General features: G+C 30.6%; 2 protein-coding genes across 2 annotated transcripts in view; one reads left to right on the top strand and one right to left on the bottom strand.

The window, feature by feature from the left end:
* LOC136988250 (ATP-dependent RNA helicase DDX54) overlaps positions 1-21248 on the bottom strand; it is a 31915-nt gene extending 10667 nt beyond the window's left edge. The window contains exons 1-12 of the mRNA XM_067286107.1: positions 20969-21248; positions 17369-17460; positions 16189-16259; positions 14174-14362; positions 10328-10515; positions 9310-9493; positions 6718-6849; positions 6419-6629; positions 5964-6095; positions 5374-5462; positions 5174-5306; positions 3983-4056 (exon numbers count right to left, since the gene is read on the bottom strand). Coding sequence (XP_067142208.1) covers positions 3983-4056; positions 5174-5306; positions 5374-5462; positions 5964-6095; positions 6419-6629; positions 6718-6849; positions 9310-9493; positions 10328-10515; positions 14174-14362; positions 16189-16259; positions 17369-17459 — 1494 coding nt within the window. The 5' untranslated portion in view covers position 17460; positions 20969-21248. The remainder of the gene's footprint in view (positions 1-3982; positions 4057-5173; positions 5307-5373; positions 5463-5963; positions 6096-6418; positions 6630-6717; positions 6850-9309; positions 9494-10327; positions 10516-14173; positions 14363-16188; positions 16260-17368; positions 17461-20968) is intronic.
* The window catches only part of mRNA-cap (mRNA-capping-enzyme), a 141562-nt gene continuing 120127 nt past the window's right edge, over positions 4626-26060 (top strand). Inside the window, exon 1 of the mRNA XM_067286109.1 lies at positions 4626-4635. The gene's annotated coding sequence lies outside the window, so the exon portion shown is untranslated. The remainder of the gene's footprint in view (positions 4636-26060) is intronic.

Raw genomic sequence — 26060 nt, 5'->3', positions numbered from 1 at the left:
TACTAAAAAGCATTTATTATTCAACGGCCATAAAAATTATATTTTTACTAATAATGTCTCCAAAGTTAAGTTATTTTTCTGTGAAAAATTCGCTGATCAGGAAACACGCGTCTGCCATTCGATGAGCTGCTCCGTGACGAAAATAAGCTTAAGCAATGGCATCGTCGAACGGTGCACACTCGGTAAGTAATCCTACAATCTTTTGTTTATAGCATAGTTTATATGGATTATTCTCAAAAAATTATATGGGATTTGGAAATTTTGAATCAAATTAGTCTAGAATCGATTAATTTTATGGAAGAAAACCTTTCAAACAGTTGTAGCTCCTAAACTGCACACGTGCCAGGCAGTGATTGGCTCATATATTTAAGTGACTCGTACAACACGGAATTCATATAACATGGAACGTATCTACCGTGTTATAGGGGGGTCTACTGTATAGTACATTTTTAACTGATAGATGACATCAATTTTGCTAGAATTTTGAAAAATCTGATGATGTCATTTGACTGATAAGTTCATCTAGCCTCTATCATGATCTTTAAATTTTTATTCTGTACATGCTCAGTCAGCATAAACTATTTTAAATTTAAGCTTGTAGCAAGAGTTCATTCAAAAATGGCAATTCACAAGAGAAAAATATTAATCAGCATTGAAAAATTAGAACATATATATTTATACAGATCAGATGTTAATCACAAATAATTTTATTCAGTGAAAGAATTAATGAAGATTTCAGGAAACTGGTGAAATTGTAGTGCCTTCATCTAGAAAAAAAAGAATCAAATATTGTTGCCAACGACAACCATGTAGTTCTGTAAAATAAATTATTTTACACATTAAATAGTACAAATAAAAAAAATTGGTGTATTTTTATTTGTAAAGTAACTAAAAAAATGGTTTTTCTAAATGACAACAGAATTTTAAGCTTAAGTTAGAGATAAACTTAGCCTGTGGCTACAGGCAAACTTGTTGTAAAACTTGGCCTTGAATGGGTTAAGATTATTACATTATAGCCAATCTTACCCTTTTTACAGAATGCAAGAATTAGGTCCCCCTGTTTCCAGACTAATTAGAGAATTTTTAGATGGGTTTAAAAATATGTTCAATTTTCCACAAAAATGCAAAAAACCGCATTTGCATCTGTAAATCTTGCACCTTGCTTTCTCTTAACACTTCCATTGTTAAGAAATACACTTCTTTCATCCCCACGTGGTACCCTACTAAAATGCAGTTAAAAATAAAAAATTGCATCTAAAATAGAATAGTAGAAGCTGAGTTCTTTAGGATAAGCCTTAATCCTTTCCCTCTCCTCCACGGGGGGAAATTTTGTGTGACATCTATATAATAGTAGGTATATAGAAATACGCACGTATTCGAATGCAATGTTGTGTCAAAATTTCAAAGCAATCAGTGGAGAACTTTCAGAGATTTAAGATTTTGAACAAATGAACACTTACATTCTTATTTATATAGATTTAAAATATTCCAAAGAATAGCATCACAGGTGCACTAAATTTATTTTTAAAGTTATTACAAATAATAACAACTCAAAGCCTGATGAGTATATAATAAATCACCAAACGATTGCCTAAATATCGGGCTACTATAATAAATTAATAATAATAAATCATTAATTTAATAATTTATTTATTTAATTATAATTATTAATTTTCTTAGGAGATGGCACCTAACGTCTACCTCTAGTGACAAATTACTTTGTACCAATCATTTAAGTAGTCATATAGTAGCCCAATATTTAGGTGATTGTTTGGTGATTTATTAAGGTTATTACAAAGATATGTATAAATATTCTTTAATAAAAAAGGTGGCAAGGGTTCTTGCTTGATTTTCCTGGCACTTGAACAGGAGGTTAAGTGGGCCATTAGGAAGTCTGATAATTTTCAGTTATACTAGGATATAAAATTTAAGCAATAGCAAAAGCTTAAGAAAAGTAATTTTATTGAATTATGAGAAATTTTTCTATTTAAGACAATATTTAAGTTTAAAAAACACTAAGATACATTAGTATACAGTTAAGATTGTGTTGGCACTATCTGTTATGAGATTTTATTAAATAATTATTTCTATATTATAGTTTATTATAAAAAGGCAAAAAGCTTAATTTTGAAGGTAGAGATGAGTTTTTAAAAAACCATATATGTCAATAACAATTAAAATTTTCATTAAGTCCAACCCCACTTAAGATGTGACTTAAGACTCCCACTTTATCTCCCTAGCCCCATAGACCTTCAACTGCCAAAATTTACTAACACCAATGCCCTATATATAGAAATAAACCTGCAAAGTTTCAAAATTTTTGGTCTATCCAGTCCTAAGAAATAATGCAAAATAGATTCTGACACACACACACAATTTTGTAAGGGTTTTCTTTTCTTGTGTTAACATTTTGGGCTCCTTAAGTGTAAAAACATCAAAAAATGCAAAAAAAACTGGGGAAATTAAAACTTGACCAATCATCATACTTTCCCTATGTTATATTCTATAACAGCCAGGAAAGTAATGAAAACTGATTATCTTAATAACATACAATGCATATTCTGATAGATATACTGACCTTGGTGGCAGCAAAACTGTCACCAAAATTCCACTTCTCATCAACTTCCTGCCTTGAGGAGATACTATAAACACTACTGCTTATTGTAAGACTAAACAAGTTGAATCAAATATTACAAAATAAATGGCATGGAATACTAATGCAAGGAGTCTGCTTACTGCACAATAATGCCCATCCATACAATGCTCACATCATACAATATATGTTACAAGCATTTGAATTGAAAGTTTTGGAACATCCATTGCACAGCCCAGATCTCACACCAAGAGACTATCACTTGTTTCTGAAGTTAAGGGAACAACAGAACATGTAAAACTGGAACAGTACAAAATATTCAAATATTTTATACTGTTCCATAAAAAGTACATATTTTTGAATATTTGGAATTGCTATTTTAAACATAACATGGTATTCTCTGTCAAACAATAGAACTTTTTTTTTTTATTTCCTGATGAGGGCCTCTAAATAGTGGCTGAAAACATTAGAACTTTACAGTTATTTACTGGAAATTGCATATAGGTGTTAGTTTAATTTCAGTTTAGGGAACATCTCTCTGGAAAGAAGTTTGATGATGATGACAACACGGTTCAAGACAAAGTGATGATGTTATGGGAGCAGGTGGAAGTTTTCTATGCCATCAGCATCAAGAAACTAGTTTCCAGGTTCATCAATCATATTGAGGTCCATGGTGACTTATGTTTAAAAATAAATAAACATATGTTTTAAAGGTATTCTAAAAATAAAATGTTTTAGAAGTATTTTCTTGATTTTGTATTTTTACTTTACAAATATACCTTATAGCTACGTAACCCCATAAAAGAACTAGCCCAGGATTGAACCTGCAACCTCCGTTTGCCATACAGCGTGCTTGCCAGTTGCAACACCTACCTCGGGCCAGTTCTTTTCTTCCAGATGATTCTAAAATTATTTAATAAATTATTAAAATTATAATTATTAATTTAGATAAGAGATGGCTCTAACATCTACCTCTACTGACAAATTACTTAGTATTTAATCATTAAACAGTGGATTTATTGCTCGATTATTTAAGGCAATTGTTTGGTTATGTATCTATACATAAATTGGGCTTTGTGATGTTTGATATACTTATGCCTCATAGTACTGAAAGTTTTTCTGATAGCCTTATGTTTCCTGGAAAGTGAACTCTTGTGCTTCCCTAAGTGAGAAAAGTTTCAATTTTCAATAATTAACATAAAAACATCCTCATATAATCCATAATTAAAGAAAAATTATACAAAAAGGATTTGATTATAATGAAAACAATGTAGATCATAAACAATTATTTAATAAAAAGTTAATTTCATAAATTAATTTTAATGTAGTGAATATTTTAAAATATTTATATTTTACATAGAATTATATTATCACATTAAATATTCTTACAGAATTAGGACGATATGACTTTATGCTCTCTAGCAATTTAACCCTATCTTTTTCAGTAACAGTCTCTTCTTTATCTGATGTAAAAAAAAGCATTCATTTTTTAGATATTTAAAATATTTTCGAAAAAGTAAAGAAAAATTTAGTCATTGAGATTAATATGTGGAATGATCAAAACATAACTTTACAAAGCCATTAACATAGACAAATACTTTTTTTATTGAAATGAAAATATACAGAATTTATCTGCAAGGAATATACTATTTCTTTAAAATCACTTAGCCCATTTGGAGATTTATCATAATGTTCAATGAGTTCATCTTGTCTTCAAAAGTTCCCATCTCTGCTTCCACAGTCACTCAGCAATGACAGTTTTCATTTCTTCATCAGTAGAAAAATGGCAACCATGTATGTATTCCTTCAAGTGTGAGAAAATATAAAAGTCAGATGGGGCCAGATCTGGGCTGCATGGGAATGATGATAAACTTTCCATCAGTCATTATTCACAAACCTTATGGTATCATAAATTATTGTGAACAATGTGCCATATGGCTCTATATTCCAAGCTAAGCTGAAAGGCAATTTGCCACTAAGTGACATGCCTATAGTCTTGGAGTTTGTCAATTCTCGTGAGCCCAATTTCTATTGTCAAGCAGATTAGATACCCATTGTTAAAGACCTTTATCAATCATATTTTCTCATCCACTTGCAAATCTCCAATGCAATTCTGTGACACATTAACAAGGCATGACATTGTCCCTATACACCTTGATGAGCTGACAATGGATTTTGGCAGGTGAAACCTTTTCATCTCACAAAAACAAATAATTGCTTGGACTTCATCATGAGACTATTTCTCTAACCTTTGTCATTACGTTAATAAAAATATTACATCACAACTATCTGACATTCGTGTCATTTTAACCATTCAATGTTGCCAGTTTAGGTCATTACTAAGTTATTTACATTGGATTTACACTCAATAGTGCTTTGGATTTTAAAATGTGGCTCATGTAAAGTATTTTGATCATCCAGAGTTTTATAATTATTATAAAACATTCACAATTGTCAAATTAATACAATCAATAACTGGTTGACTAAATTCGTATTAGAATTTAGTCAACCAGTTATTGATTGTATTGTACATAGAAAAACAGATAAAGGTCTTATAATTTTAAAAATATCATAAAATACCTGTAAATAACAAATGTAATTTTGGAGGTGTTTTAAAAATAACTTTCGCTCTTCTAACAGATTCTGCAGAAGGAGCTGGACGAGACTTAATGTATTGTTTGTAAGCATTTTCACAAACTTTCTTTAAATTCCTCTAAAATTTTAAAACAAATTAATTTCAAACTTTTTAACATAATATGTTAATATAGCATTATACTTACTAAATCAATATTAGATTGATGCCATTCTAATATCAGATCAGCTTCTTCATCAATTATACTTTGAGGTGCAGAACCACATAAATCATTTGCTGTAAAATACATATTTATTATTATACATAAATTATATAGGATATGTTAAAAGTAGTAGGACAATGTTTAAAGTACTCTACAGTGCTTTGGACATAGTTCCAAGCACTGATCGAAGCACCGATGATGTAATCAATCAACATAAGTGGTGCATGATTGACTACAGGATGGAATGACTGATTAATTGATGTATACATCAATTAATCAGTCATTCCATCCTGTAGTTTGTTAGTGTCCTGTAGTCCCTTATGTTTGATGGTGTATATAATTCATTTAAACGAATCCTTGTTTTGAAACACAATAAAACTGACACTTTTAATATTGTGGTGCTTCAAACATCATTCTACTACTTCTGATGCACTATATATATCAGTATATATTGAAATTTTTGATTACTGATAGTCTAGTTCATTTTTCTCATAATTTCTTATATAAATATGACAAAATAAAACAACACCAATTTTAAAATTGAATATTGTCTTACTTAAATAGTGAAAACCTACTTTCATCTGAGGTATTTTCTGAAAAATGTAGTGGTCTATTTAAAAACAAATAAAGATCTAATAAATAAGCTGCTTCATCAGGTGCTATTAGTGAATATGCAGAACCACTTTGACCAGCACGAGCAACACGACCTGTCCAAATGAATGATAGAAAATGGAGTATTAAAACCTTTTTATTTAAAAATCAAATACTGCTTATAAAATACTGTGTAAATCATAGTGCTTAAATATAATGTTCAATAAAAAAAAGTGTAATTAATTCTATACAAACTTAGTATTAAATGCATTAGTTAATTATACTATTACAATACATTGTCTGTTTTTATATAAAATTATCCAATTTTATCTTTAATAAACTATATAAACAAACCAACTTATAAATGAATTATTCTAAAATTAAATTTTAGAATAATTCATTATTAAATTTTATTCTAAAATATCAGATTTTGACTTACCTACTCTGTGTACAAATAACTTTGGTTTAGCTGGAAAATTGTAATTGATTACATTATCCAGATGTGGAATATCAATACCTCTTGCTGCAATATCTGTTACAATAAGAATACTTATTTTGCGTGATCGAAATTGTGCTATATTTATTTTACGAGCAGTTTGATCTAAACTGCTGTAAACATAGGTACATAAAATATTGGCTTTTTCCAAAATCTGAAATGCAATACGTTTTTCAAATTATGATAAATAAAAACATTACAAGTTTATAAATTTTCATTTATTTTACATCAATTATTCTTACTATTTTGATATATTCAGCATGATGTCTAGTAGCGACAAATATAACAGTCAACTGTCCTTTTTGAACAACAAATTTTAACAGATAGAGAAGAATGGCCAATTTATCTTCTGTCCGAGAAAATATATATGAAGTCTATAAAAAAATATTTCAATTATATATTAACAATTCATTGACTATATTTTATTAAATCATATAACAAAACATATGGAATTTTCTTTATATTATGTTAACATAATATTGTTTTAGCAAATACTTTCTAGGTCAGTGATGAGTAACCTTTTCTGGATGTGAACTGAAAGAAACTTCACAGGCTTCTGGTAGGTCACATGCAATTTTCTTATGGAGTTGTAGACTTTAAGCCTGTTGAGTACTAGTGTATACTGAACTATCAGTACACTAAGTAGTAAAATAATATATACAAACTAGTAATTTCATCTTTTTGCTGACTGAGTTTAGTTTGAATCTTTGTCATAAATATCCACATAATTAAGAAATTAAAAGTAAAATATAATTACAGTAGAGCATCGATTATCCAACCCCCGATCAACCGTCACATCAGTTAATCGACTGCGTTTTAGTCGGTAAATTCAAATGTCCACTAGTGATGTGGCGCTACAATATGTCTTGGCTACTTTAATATTAATTTTGTTAAATTTTTGCGTGTTTTAGCTGGCTCGACCATGAAAGGGAAGCCAGTATTTAAATGAGGCTTAATTTTCTATTTTTCTTTATTTTTGAATTTATTTTGTGCAAAATAAAGAAATAATTTTTAACGATACAATAACGACAATTATTATTAAAAAAAACAATTTGTTAGGCTTAACATCGATAAAAATTCAACTCGAAGTACGTTAATAGCAATATACTAATATACTAATTACATGGGATATACTAATATACTATACTAATAATGTATTTTTTCATACTTTTTGGTTATCCATTTTTTTTCAGTTATCCGACCAACCCCAGTCCCCGATTGAGTCGGATAATCGATGCTCTACTGTAATTAGAGACAACTAACTAATGTTGCTTATGGAATGACATTATGGAAGGAACGAATTCCAGGCAGAAACAAAAGAGAAGGAGAATTAAAATGGTGGATAACTTAACCTATCCCAAGTTGAAATTTTTTCCATTGCATGTCACGCCATGTTGAATTTTTATCAATGTTAAGCCTAACAAAAATTACACATTTTTGAAAAGAATAATTGTGGCTATTGTATTGTTCAAAAAATTTTTATTTTGCACAAACAAAATAGATATATTAATAAATGTAAAAGCAAAAAATTATATTTTGGAAGTTAGTTTTAATATAAAAATTATGCCGACTAGCGACATCTAGTTTCAAAAATCTGTTCCAATGCTGAAACAAGATATCTTGGGTCCAAAGGTAAAGGTCATGAGATTGCAACCTGAGATATGTTGGGAATTCCAGGAAATAGGTTAAAAGAGAGTAGTTATAAGCTAAAGAAAAGAGTGCAGGATAGAGTAGCATGAAAAAAGAGGTGGTGCTCACCAGATCTGCTATAACTTGCAGAAAACTAAAGAAGAACTAATATCAAATGTTAACAAAAACAAAATAAAAATAACTTAATGACTAGAAGATAGATAAATACAGGGAGCTGCATATGTACTGTACATCCCAGCAAAAAATTAAATTATTTGAAAAGTACAAATGCAATTCAATTCAAATGAAATAAAATTAAGTAGTAAATGGACTAAGAAATACAAATTTCAAAATATTTGCTATAGATACAATCAAATTCCATAGGTATTAATAAAACTGATCAATAATAAGGTATCTGACCACTGGCAAAATTCCTTTTATTGAATTTTTAATATGCTCCTAAAGAATTTGCAGGTTCTCCATTCAAGACACAAACTTTGGTTGCCTTCCACATTGCAAAGTCTAAGGAGTTAAATCAAGCTATATGAAGACCATTCGATACTGCCTCCAGTCTTTTCCGATGCATCCAGAGATATTAATTAGGAAGCAAATACCAAGCTTACTTAGTTAGTGTACAGTGTGTTAACTATCCCTCTATCAACTCTCAAACACAACAAAATATTAAAAAATTGTAGTATTTTCTCACCAGGAATCCAGGAATTACACATGTTTGTTTTATATAAGGCAATGTGATTTGCAAGTGATCTGCTGAGGAGGATACCTCCCAGAAAGACTTTTTATGGGAAGTTGACCCTATTTAGGTGTTACAAACATAAAAAACCCAGAAAACTTCAAGTGACCAGCCCATTGGCAGGTCACTTGCCAATCAAAAAAGGGGTTCAGAGAGCCCAATGCTCAACACTACTGCTCATCTTGAAGGTACAATTTTCAAGCTATGTGATCAGGAGATAGATGATTAGATATAAATTAAATGAAGCAAGGTGAATGAGTTACAATGTGGAAGTGTAAATAACCCAAAACCAACTACTGGTGTTCAGTGGACATACATATGTACCACCCTGTAATGTTAATCACTAACAATCAGTTAATTTAGATATTTATTTATTAATATGCTAATTACAGCATATATGATTAAAAGCTATTATTATTAATGCCATTTATAATAGAAGAAACTTTTCATATACCTTTAAATTTTCACTTAATTTACTTTCCACATCCATTCGAATAAGAACTGGATCTCTTAAGCCAGCTTTAGCAAAATCAACTAATATTGCAGGAAGAGTTGCTGAAAATAATAAAGTCTGCCTATGCTCTGGTAAACGATTTATTATTTCTTGTAACTGTTCAAAAAAGCCCAACTCAAACAACCTGAAAACAAAAATATATTGAAAATTTTTATTACCATATTTTCGTAGGTTGACTGGCATACCACATATAACCTGGAGAGACTAGCATGCCAGTTAAACTGTGACTAAAAAATAAAATTAATTAGATCTAATAAAACTAGTTAACTAAATGAAACATTTTTTGGAGTGCAATAAAATAATAACATCGTAATTTGACTGACCTATAACCAGAAAAAGTTTTTGTTTATAGGGCAATAAAACAATCAGCAGCTTATTGACATTAGTTGTAGTAGTAGTTAGTCAATGTAGGTTGCACTATCTACCCTGACCTTAAAGATAACACTTTCCTCTCAAATTTTACACAAAGCCTATGTTAATTGGTGTAGTTGAGATAATTTACAGCCAGTTTCTGAAATCTGATATGTTTATTTTTGTGTTTTTGGATCAAATTACAATAAAACAAACATTAAAGAAGCACTTTCAGCATTCCACAAATATTTTACATTAGAAAAAAGACTAAATGCAGAAATTAAACATATAACCATAGTTTTTGATGTAATGATGACAGTTTAACAGTTTTATAATAAAAACTCATTCAATTTTACATGACGTGACTTGTTCATTTTTTTCATGAGCTATCTAGAGAGAGATGTGTAACCTCACTTAAACCAGCATGCCGTCATTTTCCTGAGATAAACTGATATGCCAGTTTTTACTCTATCGAAATATCTGATTTCATGGTCTCCTCTGGATAGACTGACATACCAGACAATCCATGAAAATACGGTATATTTGAAAAAAAAAATTATTGTAATTAATAACAAACTATCTGATTTAATTATACTAATTAACTTACCTATCTGCCTCATCAAAAACAAGATATTCAATATTTGAAAGCTTTAAATCCATTTCAACAATTACATGCAGCAATCTTCCAGGAGTTGCTATTATAATATCTGGATTCTTATGAATTTCCAAAAACTGATCTTCCATATTATCACCTCCAAGTATAACTGCAGCTTTTAACGTTGTAAATTTTCCCAACTAAAGAATTAGAAAATGCTTTTAATTTAAAATTTATTTATTACACAATATATGTAGCGATAACTACAATATATGTAGCGATAACTACAATAAATATAAAAATACAAAATAAATATTTAATACAATATACAATAAAGTCAATACGATTTAATGAAGTCATCTGATTCTGTAAATGTTTTCTGGAAAAAACTAAGGATGTTTCATGTGCTCATTACTTGTTACTCCATTGAACTCCCACCAACCAATGCCTCTATTATGCTGCCAGCTCAACACACCATCATTTGCCATTGTTGCCAGATTAGCAGACAATCAAAAAAGGGGTTCAGAGAGCCCAATGCTCAACATTACTGCTCATCTTAAAGGTACAATTTTCAAGCTATGTGATCAGGAGATAGATGATTAGATATAAATTAAATGAAGCAATGTGAATAAGTTACAATGTGGAAGTGTAAATAAATTATATGGAAGTTCAATTAAGTTATTAATCTGATGATTCTATGGGTATTAGAACACAATTTGCAAACTAATCTTTTAAAAGTGCCTGAAGTAGTTCTAATACCCCATTCGCACCGAGTATTTCAATCTAGATTGTGACCAAGGTCGGCACTATGCCTTGGTGTGACCTCCCTCGACCGTTTCAATCTCCATTGAAATGAGGTTCAATCGTGATTGACTCAAGAGAGTTCTTGAAACTAGATCCAGTCATAAGAGAGATCCCACAATCCCACGTGTGCAAGAAAATACAAGATGGCTGTGGAACACGTGTCGGGCTATCGACAGAGAAATAAAAAAGATACTGTATTTGGAGAGAAGATGACGTCTATCTATTATTAGATAAATGGCAAGAAAAAGTACTGTATTTATTTTTAACGAAAACTTCCATTTTGTTTGTTGGTGTTCGTGACTTACCACAGTTATGTCAGTTTTATCATCACGTGTAATAGCCAGGTTGTTCTCAAGTGGACTGCCTGTGCGAACAGCATGATGTTTGACTAGCGACAGTCACAATCCAGATTGTAGGTAAATCGAGATTGAAGTGAGTTGTGGATTGTGTGCGAACATAGTATAAGGGTGACGACTCAGACAAGTCCATCTTGGCTTGATTGTATTTCAGTCACTCGAAGAATGGAAGATTTTCTTCTTTAATTAGTACTAGCTGTCTTGTCTTGATATTCCTTTCTTGAGTACATTTAGTTTGCCATTGTAAAGAGATCAGATATTCTGTATATCATCTTTTCCAGAATTGCTGTGTGAGACATTGGAGTAGCTAATGTTCCACATGTTACTGTGGTTAATGCATAATCTTGGATTGGCATTGATGGTGTCTACAGAGTATGCCATACAGCAAGCATACACATCTTTTAAAAATGTTTGTGCCAAAGTTTTAGACTTCAAATAACAATATCTAAATAAATGAAGTGAATATGCTTTAATTAAAGTAAATATAAAGATGATGATTGAAAAAGACAAGCAATAAACCAAAATCGTACAATACACTACATGCTAATGCAGTATTTTTCAACCTTTTTCATTGAGTGGCACCCCTGATTGAAAAATAAAAAATCGTGACACCCTTGACTAGCAGCAGATCTAGAATCTAAATAAGGGAAGGCTAATGGGCCAGATGAACCTTTTGTGAAAACGAATATTACGTGCAACGCTGGGGTGGAGTCCCAGCATTGCATGTAGAAAAATTTTGTCCAGGTGATGGTTTGTTGACTTAAAAAATTTTAATTAATGCTTTTTTTCTTAATTTTTCAATTCCTGATAATTTTTAATTTCATTTTTAGCATATTCATGCAATAATATTATTCTAATAAGTTCATTCATGCTATAATAAGTTTATTCAGCTATAATACGTCAACATATTATAAATATTCAAGTTGTGATCTTCAGTTCTGATATTTTATATATTTTTTTATTTTAATAGAAAATTTCAGCAAATGTTACATGTATTGCTACTGGTAACCATGTGTTTATTACAAAAATATATAATCTCATTCGATATGAAGTGAATAAAGTATATTAGTTCATTATATTAGTTGAAAGCAGAATAAAGTTTTGATAACAAATGTTTGATATAATGTGTGATAATTTCACAATGAATAAACATACATGCATAAATGTTATATCAAATTGTACAGAACAATATTCTACGTCTTTCTGGCTCAGTGCCAGCAAAAAACTAGGTAACTAGACAATGTTAATTTTGACAAAAAATTACAAATTATCAAGTTTAAATGTCAGTTCTGATATATACAATTTTTTTCTTATAAATTTTTCTAATAAAATGTATTGAAAAATATCATATTTAAAACTAAAAATATTACTAAATGTACAGTACGTGATTTTGTTTCATATGAATATAATGATAATTTGATTTTTGGTGAATTTTTAAAATAATATTGCCTGAGTGACCCTGACTGACCTATATTGCCCTCAGCCATTTTACAAAAGAAATGTAAACAAAGGGGCGTAGCAAACGGCCAAGAAAGAGTTGATGTCTTTTAGAGTGTTTTGTTACCTTCTGCTGATGAAGAGCTATGGTCCAATATGCTGAATTGTTAGCATATAGAAAAAAAATGTTAAAATAAACTTCTATGATCAAGAGTAAAAAAGGAACCAAATTTGACACAAGGTAGCCAAACCTGACATCATTGTATGCACCCTCCAATATGCAAACTAACACATGTTTGCATGGGACTGCATCTATTTAAAGAAGTGGGCATTCTTAAACTCTAATTCCTAATTTCTGAGTATAATAGAATCAGATGTTTGAATTGTTCTACAATTGGAGGTTGAACCTGTCTTTGCTTACCAGGAGAAGAAAATTATTCTACTCAAAATAGAATATTTATTACAGTACCACTTTGCTTTTACTCATTTTGATGTGAATAATAAAATCATTATTGAAAATGGGGTTATTTCTTGGGGATTGTAAAGGTAATTTATAGTTCAGTTTAATGAATTCTGATAAAATTCTTGTTTGCTTTATTGTGTGAAAATTAATTTTGTGACAATGACGTTATGCCAGGGTAATGGCAAAATTTGCTTTAACATGAGAATTCATTTTATTAGTGTTCATTTAAGTGAGTTGACTGTAGTAACAAAAGAGTTTGAAGTAACTGTATGACATGATTTTATACTTTCAGACCTTAATCATTGTCATATAGGATTTAGTTACAAATCCTCACTGTAGAAAAAAAAAAAAAAAAAAAGAAATAATAATTTTATTCGGTTTTTATTTTAAGAATGACTTTATTCTAAGGTATATTTCAAAATGTTCTTCAAATGCTTAAAATTTATCATTAATAAAAATATTGTTATTAATTAATCTTTGCTTTATTTGTGTATGTTCTGTTAGTTTGGCCTGTTGGAATCCTAAATACATGTAGAATTTGCCCTCTTATTATTATTATTGTTGTTATTATTAATTTTTTTTTTTATTAACCTTACTTTTATCGTCTCGGGTTTTTTAAGAAATTAAAAGTCCTATTCTACTCAGAGTTTTCATGTTTTTTTTTTTTGTGATGAAAACAACCAATTTAAAGCCAAATGATCTGTCAGATTAATCAACCTTAATCAAAAATTGGGTTAATAGATGTTTATATTTGAATAAATTTATATATAATCAGTAAAATATGTAATAAATAATTACCTCTTTAGTAAATTTAAAAGTCTGTAAAGCTAATTCCCTTGTTGGAGACAAAATAAGTGCACGAGCTCCTGTTTTAGCAGAATGAGTTTTGAGTTTTTCAAACATTGGTAATAAAAATGCAGCTGTCTTTCCACTTCCAGTTCTTGCCATTGCAACAACATCTTTCTCTTCTATGATTAGAGGAATAGTCTAAACAAAATAAGTATAATTAATGCTCATGAAGATAAATTTGTCAAATAATCAGTAAGTTTTTAAACATTCTGTCTATTATTTATTAGAAAGGGAGAGTTTTAACTGTTTCTGCCAAACATTTGTATTGAAATATTTATTATTTTATTAACAATAATTTTACTGCTTAGTTCAGAAAATCAAATTGTTTTTTCTTCAAAAATGTTTTCATTCTTTTTTAAGAATGTTGCCTGCTTGAATTTTCCAAAATGGAATTATAGTTTGTTATCAAGCACTGTTAATCAATGTTTTTTAAATCTAAACACTTTCATCTTCACATTTCTACTTTAAATATAGTATTATTTTATCATCATCATTAATTAAATTTACCTAATTTTTATGCTTGATGGGTTTTTTAATCTTTCAATATCATTTTCTGTAATGTTTGGCAAATATTAACCATATGGTGGTGCTTTTTTAGTGGCTTAGAAAATAGAACAAAATGTTAATTATTTTCAACTAAAATTTCTATTTATGAATGCAATTTCAATTTCAATTTTATCACTACTGGTGAAAAGTTTTTCTCTGTTTACTTAATATACACCTATATTCTTCAATTTATTTAGTTTTTACTTGTTTCATAAGATTTCTTTGTGTCCTTACTTAAACTTCTCAAATGAATTTTTCAGTTCTCTTTTTAGATAATATTCTGATACAATCTGTATCAAACATTGATATATCAATGCCAGCATTTCTGCATTGCATAATGGAAGAGATGCTTTAAAGAACTTAGAGATTTTAAAGGAAGGAAGAAATCAAATAAATTATGTGTTGGGAAAATTGGCAAAGATCCTTCTTAGGAAACCTAAATAGCACAATTAGTAATGTTGCCTGCTTACCTTGCAATAACTGTGTTTTGAATGCAACTCAAAGCTAAATCTTTTCTTTTAGATCTCTCTAAACTAATTAGAATTAATTTCTAATTATTAAATTTACTGCAAATGGCACTTGAGACATTTAATGTCAAATTATGCTAATTAATTACTACATAAAAATAGCCATTTAATTTCAATAATTCTTAAGCTATTTCTGATTTCTGTCCTTATCATACATTCTTTTATAAAACAAAGTCACATATCGATTATTTAAAAACTTCCAGTATTTTTTTTTTTACATCTTTCCACCCTATGGGCACTAAAAGAGCCTCTTTAAGTAAGCCCATTATCCTATTGTGGACCTGGCTGAACCAGCTAGGTCCACAATAGAATAACCAGGTGGTGAGAAATGGGGGACAACATATCCAGTCAGACCACCCCCTGATAAATTCTTAAAAATTTTTCAACCTGTCTGGATTTGATCCTGGGTCCCTTAAAGCAGTAGGCTACCACCCTGGCTGCTCAGCCATCTGGCTGTCAAACTTCCAGTATTATAAAATATATAGTAATCTCTTAACAGTTGAATGTCTTAAGCTTGACCCATGATCTAAGTGACAAAGTTTCTGATCCTAAGATTTGTCCACTAAATCTAGGTCCTACTTTCTATGATTGGTTATCAAATCATGTTTTGATTTATTGCATATTTATAACAGTAATTCATTAAAAAATGCTTTGCAACCAAAAATAAATATGTAAGGTATTGAAAAAATAAAATAATTTAAAAAAAACAAACTACAGTTTAATCAATATAATCCAGAGTTAATAATCAGATTAATTTAATAAAAATAAAACAAATCTGTTTATAATTATCTGCTGAAAAGCAAAAAATATCATAAGAATGATTATCATTAAATTATTAAATTCACTTATTGATAAATCTAGTTTTAATTCCACTTTTTTAAATTTTCTTACCTTTCTCTGAATAGGTGTTGGAACTTTATATCCTTTTTTCAAAACTCCTTTCAAAACTGAATAACTCAGACCTATAATAGAAATTACATTGAATACAATTGATAAGGTAATGAACATTATAGTAAAATTTAATGATAATATATTATCTTGTACTGTTAATGTAAACTCACATTTTCTGTATACTTTAACAAAAGTATAGAGTAAATATAATGGATTATCACCATATGAATATCACATAGTAAGACAAAAAAAAAAATCTTTTGTCTATATCAAATACAATAAAGTATAAAAAAATCCAAACTAATTTGGGCCAAACTACATCTAGATTTTCAAATGTATGTGTAAACTATCATTTTGAGCACCATAAATGCCAAATACACTGTAATTCAAGTTTAGGAGTTCTAAGTTCAAGCCAGTATTTCACAAGGAATGTAGAAATACTTACAAAGACTGAAAATATAATTTACAGAATCATTATATTTAAGCAAAAACTACACTAATCATAACCTGAAACTTTAAAAATTATAAATTCTGAATGAATGTCAAAACATCAACAACATTTTTGATGTTCTCCATACAAATGCCATATTATTGTAAACAAATTTAATTTTATTTAACTTTATTTAGTAAATTAATTCAAAATATTATAATATAGAAATTTTGATTGCCTATTAATCCTTAACTCTGTAAATTATACAATCTTGACCTTCATCCTGAAAATTGTTCATATGAATTTTTGATAAAGCAAACTAACTACTGTTCCCCTAGCAGTCCCCACAAGTTGACAGTATATTTATTGTACTCATTCTAAAGCAACTTTTGAAAAACTTTCCAACTGAGGACGTTCTTTTAAGAAGACAAAAATGTTTCTAAATATAAACTTTGTTTTGGCTCCTAGATTTAGTATCTTTTCCTAGTAAATAGAGATTTTAACACTCATTTAAAATTATCACATTTCACATTTAATTGTGGTGTATGCCTCTACTAATTTTCATAAATGAAAACATTTAACATGAAAATTACAGCATTACGTGGTATACAGCATTATGTGGTAGACATTGTAAATTCCATAATGTCTTTTAATAGTTTCTTTCTTATATACCCCACCCCAAGTATGCTGCATTAAATTCATTCTGTTTACAGTATTTTTATTCATTATTTTAAAAATTTAAAAACTTACCCATAGACTGAAAACCACCTGATTTTTTTTTATTTGATTTAATTTTAACAATATTTTCTTCATTATCTGAAAAATCTTCTTCTTTTGCCATTCTAAAACAACAGAAAATATATATATAATAAACAAGATTTATTTTTCAACCTTTGAATTATATTATAAATAATAATATGAGAAAGAATTTTATTTTGTATATTTTTTTTGTCACTATATACATTATGATAGAGTGACATATTAATAAACAAAAATTATTCAGAATGTAATTTTTAGTATATAAATTATATGCAAGAGTCATGCTGCTTAGTGCCAAAATTGTCATTTGATGAAATTTTTATTAAAATGGTGATAAAAATATAATACTAGCAATAGAAACTTAGTCTTCATATTTCAATATTCAGCATAAAATTGAATCACAAAGAATGCTTCAGGAAAAACATCATAATGTTGAGATCTTGTACAACGGAAGTCCCGTGCACCACACACCTAGTGATTCACGATGGTGTGACAAGTTCAGGCAAGAAAGCAGGAAGCAACATTGAGAATCGAAAGCAGTTTTCATGCAATGCCATCCACCATTTCCAGATTGGAGATTTTTATTGTCTAACAGAAAATTTGGGGGAATTTTTTTGGGGTGACATTTTTTTCACTTTGATCTTTTATAAGTAGACTAAAGCATAAAAATTTTGACATAACAGATCATGTAAACACTCTCGACGAACCTTTATGTCTGGTAACATTTAACATTTGTAACACAAATGTTTTCAGCCTCACTCGAGGTCTGCTTCAGGTTAAATTGAGAAGGAATTCCAAACTTAGAACGCCTGGTATCTAACAATTTCAAATGTTAAATTTTAAAATAAAAGTGGAATATGGTTATTAGCCATATTTAACGGTTGCAAAAGCGTGCCATCTATGTATAAATACATAGGGTGTCCCATGTAAGCCTATTAATTGTGGGACTGGTATAAAAGTAAATAATACACTCACAGAGCATCAGCAACTTCTTGTTCCTTGAATACGTATGCCAGGCATACGGTAATGCATTGCAGTCCTTAAAGTTGATACATCTACCTGCCAGGCCGGCCTTGTATATTTCAAGGACCTCGAGGGCTCTGATGCGATTCGTGTGAAAGACTCTTTATCAGTCTGGCGTTGGACAGGTCTATGTAAACTTCTGGGTCGAAGGCAAAGGTGGATAGGGCGGTGGTGTATCGTGCATGGTCTATGTTGTATTTGGGCTCGCGGACTCTCTGCCGGATGGAACGTTTGGTGGAGCCGATGTACACCAAGTCTTGTCTAAACCTGCCGTCCCTCACCGGAACACTATACACACCAGGAACCCTGAGATCGTCAAATTTGTCTTTTGCAAAGAGGACCTTTTGTGGGCCAATTTGGTGCCTGTTTTGGCCGCAATTTCTTTATACAAGGCATGAAGTTGTTGGTTGTACTCAACTGTAGTGCGTCTGGTTCCAGGGTCCCGATTCCGATCTCTGTTGTGACCCCTTTGGTTACTGGGGCTGCCATGTATATCAGGTAGATCATGTGAAATACCATTTAAGCATTGTGTCAAATAGGTATTTGGAATTATTCATTAAAAAACTATTCCTATTTATAAGTGATGGCTTAACATGTTAGGTTTGCTTTTAAGACCCCTAACTGATAATGCTACACCACCTACATTAATTAGTAAATAAAACTGCTGGTGATAAATAATTTAAAGTGGCAAAAAAATTTTTTTTTTAAACTGGCAAAATGGTTGGCAATTTTTTAAATTTTCCAGAGCATCCCTGTATGTCTACCTAACAAAAGAAAGCACTGCTGCACTGTTGACTAGAGTGACAATGAATAATACAGTAACACAACTTTCAAGATGTGTTGCTGTACATGTATAACCTTGTAGAATAAGAATTCTATTGTTATTCTAAAATTTGTTTGCAATGTAATAAAAACAAATTTAGTGTGTTTGTGACTGAATTTGAATTTTTATTGCATTGCTTTACTCAATCTATCATGATGTATACATTACTAAATGTGATATATAACATAGTTAACCAAAATGTGGAACAAAAAAGTTCTGTGGAAAATAAATCCTAATTAATTCCTTAAAATCTTACAAATATTACCACAGTTATTTCATTACCATCAACAGAAAGTAATGAGAAATGATAGGAAAATTATAATTTCTATGATAAATCAGTGATTTTTGTTTATAAAACATTACATAATAATGTTTATAAAACATTATTATTGTTTATAAAACATTACATAATAATGTTTTATAAACAAAAATCACTGATTTATCATAGAAATTATAATTTTCCTATCATTTCTCATTACTTTCTGTTGATGGTAATGAAATAACTGTGGTAATATTTGTAAGATTTTAAGGAATTAATTAGGATTTATTTTCCACAGAACTTTTTTGTTCCACATTTTGGTTAACTATGTTATATATCACATTTAGTAATGTATACATCATGATAGATTGAGTAAAGCAATGCAATAAAAATTCAAATTCAGTCACAAACACACTAAATTTGTTTTTATTACATTGCAAACAAATTTTAGAATAACAATAGAATTCTTATTCTACAAGGTTATACATGTACAGCAACACATCTTGAAAGTTGTGTTACTGTATTATTCATTGTCACTCTAGTCAACAGTGCAGCAGTGCTTTCTTTTGTTAGGTAGACATACAGGGATGCTCTGGAAAATTTAAAAAATTGCCAACCATTTTGCCAGTTTAAAAAAAAATTTTTTTTGCCACTTTAAATTATTTATCACCAGCAGTTTTATTTACTAATTAATGTAGGTGGTGTAGCATTATCAGTTAGGGGTCTTAAAAGCAAACCTAACATGTTAAGCCATCACTTATAAATAGGAATAGTTTTTTAATGAATAATTCCAAATACCTATTTGACACAATGCTTAAATGGTATTTCACATGATCTACCTGATATACATGGCAGCCCCAGTAACCAAAGGGGTCACAACAGAGATCGGAATCGGGACCCTGGAACCAGACGCACTACAGTTGAGTACAACCAACAACTTCATGCCTTGTATAAAGAAATTGCGGCCAAAACAGGCACCAAATTGGCCCACAAAAGGTCCTCTTTGCAAAAGACAAATTTGACGATCTCAGGGTTCCTGGTGTGTATAGTGTTCTGGTGAGGGACGGCAGGTTTAGACAAGACTTGGTGTACATCGGCTCCACCAAACGTTCCATCCGGCAGAGAGTCCGCGAGCCCAAATACAACATAGACCATGCACGATACACCACCGCCCTATCCACCTTTGCCTTCGACCCAGAAGTTTACATAGACCTGTCCAACGCCAGACTGATAAAGAGTCTTTCACACGAATCGCATCAGAGCCCTCGAGGTCCTTGAAATATACAAGGCCGGCCTGGCAGGTAGATGTATCAACTTTAAGGACTGCAATGCTAGAAAAGTACATAAAGTATTTTGTGTGTCTCTGGTTTAATCTTATCTGTGCCAATAGTATAATGCAACACAAAATACTTTTTCCCAACTTCATTTGAATTAAATTATATATGTAAGGAATTTTTCTGACTAGTATATTGTCTACAATGGCTACATTCAGCAGACTCAACAGTTCTAGTTGAGCAGAAGTATTGTAATGGTAACTGCTATATAACACCAATAAATCTGCTGAACAATAAGTTATGAATTGGTGAAAATGGTTGATGGGGCTACAAAAGCTTTTGTTTCCACAAACCTATAAACATTTGAAAAAATATATTAAATTTATGTTTAAATTTGTATTTTGCATGTATTTGTTTTTAATTGCTGATAGCTATATGTGAATAGATTATTATTATAATGCACTCCTTCATATTTGTAAATAGTGGATGCATTACTGGTAAAGCAGCTTTAATACAGCTCGATAAACAAACCAATAACAGAGTTTGTTTCAAAACAAAATGAGGTTATGTCATTGGCTTGTGTATCCAGCTGTATTAAGCCGTTTTATCAGGCAATGTGCCCAATAACTACTTCATCTGTTGTGTGTGAGAACCTGTTTGATCAGTTATAACAGTTAGCTACCAAGGTAATGTAAATGAAGTCAAGTACAATATGACATCAACACCAGTGTTGTGGAGTTGGAGTCAGAGTAAGTAAAATTCTTTTGACTCCAGTAAATTCATTATATCCACTAGGATAATTCAATTAATGTTAACTCACTTAAAATTAAAATTTTAAAATTTTTTTAAAAAAGCAGGCAAACTTATAAAATAAAAATTAATAAAATTATTAAAAAGAACTAAAATAAATTTAAATTTGATTATCTTTTGTGTGAAGAAATGCTAAAACAATTTCTATAGTTATGTTGCAAAAGAAAAAATATTGCAATTAATTAAAAAAAATTGCAATTAAGGATTCAAAAAAATGCAGGCAAAATTAAATAAATAATAAGTAATTAAATGAGCAATTATTTACTTGTTTGTCACAATGCATTGGTCATCACAATGCCAGGCTGTAAATTGCAGCCCAATAAAAATTATTAAAAATAATATAAAAGCTAAAACTAAATCTATATTCTGTATATAACCAATGGTTATTATTCAAAGATCAAACTTAAAGAATAGATGCTATGGGAGCAAATGAATAGCCATCTCTTCAATTCTAAGTCTGACTTGTGAGTCAAAAGTGATGTCTTTTTTGTGTCGCCTATCCCTACACAATGACCTTCCTTCTCCATTGTTAACCCTTTCCTTGAATTCAGGCCTAGTCCACAGAGGAAGTTAAAGGGCATGTTGCCAGATTTGGCTAGTTTGCACCAAATTGGCTACTATACTTTCACAGCTATTAATGAGTTACAATCACTATTTATGTCATTTGTTAAAAGAATTGTAAAGCCTTCAGTTGTAAATTACAATACTGTAGAACAGTTCCTGTGCATGGATTTGATCAATCTAAAATCAGTATAGTTGCTCATATCTGACTGTGACTTAGGTATAAATTTCCTTAATTTTCTTGAAACTTCTTCATTTTCAGTTCAGTCAAAATCTGAGGTCAAGGAAAGATGTTTTAATTTTTTAAGGGAAACAGTTCACCAATTACAAATTTGGCTATCACATTCAATACAGTGGTCAAACTTAGTGTAAAATGTGCAACCTGCAAGAGTATTACAGATTCACAAAATTGAAGCAGTCATGAAAAACATTTGCAATACACCAAAATCCATATGCAACTTAACCAGTGTGGTTGACATAACAGATGAACTAAATAAAGAACATTATTTTTGATCTGTAAGACTAAATATCTGCATCCATAATTTCCAGTATAATAAGTCCTGTTAATATATAGAAAGTACTAGTATACAAAATAAATTTTAAATAGAGTTAAAAAGGACACAAAGGCATAATAATTAAATTAACCAGTGTGGAATTAGAAAAAATGATATAAAACATTCCAGGCATTACTCCAGATACAACAGGCATACTTTTCTGGAAAATAGTGATGGAATATAAGGATGCTGCAGGTAACAATCCAGCAACACAACTTGCAGAAGTAGCATTAAATATACTGACAGTACCAATATCAAATGTTTCTGCAGAAAGACTTTTTTCTGCTGTTAACTATTTAAAAAATGACATCTGGAACAGAATGGGGATGCAACTTTTACATGCACTACTTCATATTCAATTTTACTTACTATCCAGAGAATTACGTGTAAGTCAATGCAGATTACCCAATGAGTTACTTAAAAATATTAATAGTTCTATGTACAATTAGGCAGCTGAGCAGAAAATGTAATCTGAATTTTTATTGTGTTAACCTTCTGCGAGCAGGAAAATAAGTCACTCTGACCTTGTGGGTTAATTTTACCCAGAAAATTATCTATTTATAAATATATCATGTGAATAAAAAGGCACTTTAAAGTGGTGTTTCATTGCATTTTTATTAATTATAGACCCAATAAATTATTTATTATAAAAGACTTAAACAAAAATTTATCTACAGTAGAGTCCCGTACAATGTGGGGGATTCGTTACGCATTATAGGAAATCACATTATCACACGATTTATGGAAGTTTAAACCTTGGCCTATAAGTTGAAAGAAAAAATGTATACCTCTGATCGACAAAATTCGAGGGTTGTTGCTTGCTTTATTTGTGTGTTGTACGGGACTCTACTGTACTTTTAGGTAAAAACTAAGTGTCAAATTTTTTATTCTTTTTTGTAATAAAGTTTCTAATAACTTTAATCTAAACATTAATCCTTAAAAAATAACAGAAAAATTAATATTTGCCATTTTTGTTTCTTGTCCTGTTTTATTATGTAATACTCTTAGTAGTTGCCAATATTCCAAAGCACTTACCACACCAGTTATTTAATTTGAAAGTTGACTAAGTTTTCTTTATTAAACAAACATGTATAGTACATTTTAGGTTCATCAATATCCTTCTTCAGTTTGTTTGTTTTTTCTCTGTTAAAACATAAAACCAGCTTTATATTATTCAACTAGCTGTGCCTGCGTGGAAAAAAGGTAGTTGTGGAAATACCTTTGCATTAAATTCTTGTAGGTATTTGTCAACACTAACACAATTTCAGACACATGTGCTGTGCATCTCGCTGACCACGCGACTGTGCCATGCAGTTACCTGTCTCATATATGTACACGTCTTGCCCCTTGACACCCGCTGACACCAAAAATATAACGCTTACCTAGATGATATCTTTTAATTTATATGAATGTTTAACGGAATAATATACAGCCTATGTCCACCCTGAAGGTCCATTCTTAATATTGGTGAAAGAATTTTTGAAATCAAATGAGTAGTTTCGGAGATTACCTCCTACATCCAAACTTACAGACTTTATCTCTCTATAATATTAGTATAGATTTATCATCCAAAATTCTTATGTATCTTATATATCTTAAATAACTGTTTTTAATATTTTAATTAGTTTCTATAGTCTACTTTCTACACTGTGGAATGTAAGCATTATCTATTAATATTTTTGCTTCAATGTATATATTGATCTAATAAAGAAATCTTGGTACTTTTTGTTTAACGAGATGCCAGAAGACTATCGCATTTAACAATTTAGCCTATGCGACTGTGCCAGCTTTGAGTAGCCCACTTGACTGTTTGGGGAGTACTTGATGTTATAGGCTGTGTACACGTTAGGCATTTTGAAGCGCATACTTTGGTAACATGCATTTTAAAGAACCAAGAGTTCCACATAGGTATAAACACTCAAGTGTGCGCTTCTGGCCAAGCATGCGTCAAACGCGCGTTGATAGATTTCGGTTAGAATGCGCGTTTTGCGGGCGTCAGCCGCACGCTTTGAGATACATGTTCCACCATTTTGTTGTACATTCAATCGCGTGCTTTCAGGACGTTGGTCGAAATGGAGAACGATTATTTCGATACTGATCTATTTATTGATAACGAGTTTTTCTTCTGGAGAAATTGAGTCTCTTAAAATTGTTGATTCACCAGTAATATCCACTTTTATAATATGGAATAAGTCATCAAATGATTTTATAGACATTCTAAAATAATTAAAAAACTTGGGTTCATGTTGTCTTAGTTTTGGATACAACGTCACAAACATTCCATGCGTCAGTCTATCTCGTAATATTGGGTGCACCCAAAATTCTCTTTGCCTCTGCCGTCATCTGTTATAGCGACGATAGAGAAGTCATTCACAAGCAATCAATTCCACGTCCATTTCCAAACTGAGCCAGTGCGCACATACCACTAAATGGTCGTCGAACGCCGAGCTAAACGTGCAGTGTGTACGCTGCTAACGCACGTTTAACGCAACGCCCAACGCCTAATGTGTACACAGCCATACAGTTTTACAAGGTGTGGGCACTGAGGTATGAGCAATAGTGAGCACTGAGGTGCACATCTACATGCAAAGCATGTAGTATAGGTGGTAGACTGATACATGTTAAAAACTGATCTATGGAGACAAATATCATGTGAAGGGTCAACAATTCTGGGGGTGGTGTGAAACTACTCATTCAGAGCTTGAATCTTACTGGTTGCTGTACATATTGGCTGGCATCCAGTTAACCAAAAAGTACTGAAATTTCTTAGGTTACATCCTACATGGCAGCATCCAGTGACTGCGGGCAGAAAGAATCTTTGTACGTGCTTCCAACTCACAAGTGACTTCCAGAGTGGACGCGTGTTGTTTACAAGATGGCAGCAAGAAGACTTCGTCAAATGTTACTATGGAAAATATGTCATGCATTAAAACAGTAAATTTGAAAGGTAAATGTTATCACTAACTAGATACACAACAAATATGAAGAATCTTTATAGAATAATAAGTTAAAAAAAAATTTTTATTTTCAAAACGATGCATTTATACAAAATCAGAAATTATTAAATTACATAAACAATTATTAATTAAAGTACATACAACATATATACGAAATTTATTTGTCATTCTGTTTTTAACTAAAACTTCTCCCACACCAGGTTCTATAAAACAAAAATATATTCCTTCTATAACCAATATCCAGCATGAATTATCTACAAAATGGCAAATGTTTTTGATGCCCCTCCTGGGCTCTTCTTCAGGCCAAATCTGCTGTAACTGGATTCCAGCAATCAAATTCTTTTAAATAATAATGTGTTCAGCTTCTTAAAGTTCAAATACGTAATGAAACCGCATGCCATTCCAAACTTTAACTTTCTTTT

The sequence above is a fragment of the Centruroides vittatus genome, unplaced genomic scaffold (assembly GCF_030686945.1).
Source record: "Centruroides vittatus isolate TY-2023 unplaced genomic scaffold, ASM3068694v2 scaffold_324, whole genome shotgun sequence".
Classification (NCBI taxonomy): domain Eukaryota; kingdom Metazoa; phylum Arthropoda; class Arachnida; order Scorpiones; family Buthidae; genus Centruroides; species Centruroides vittatus.
The sequence above is the reverse complement of the archived record's forward strand: the minus strand, read 5'-3'. Positions and strand labels throughout refer to the sequence as shown.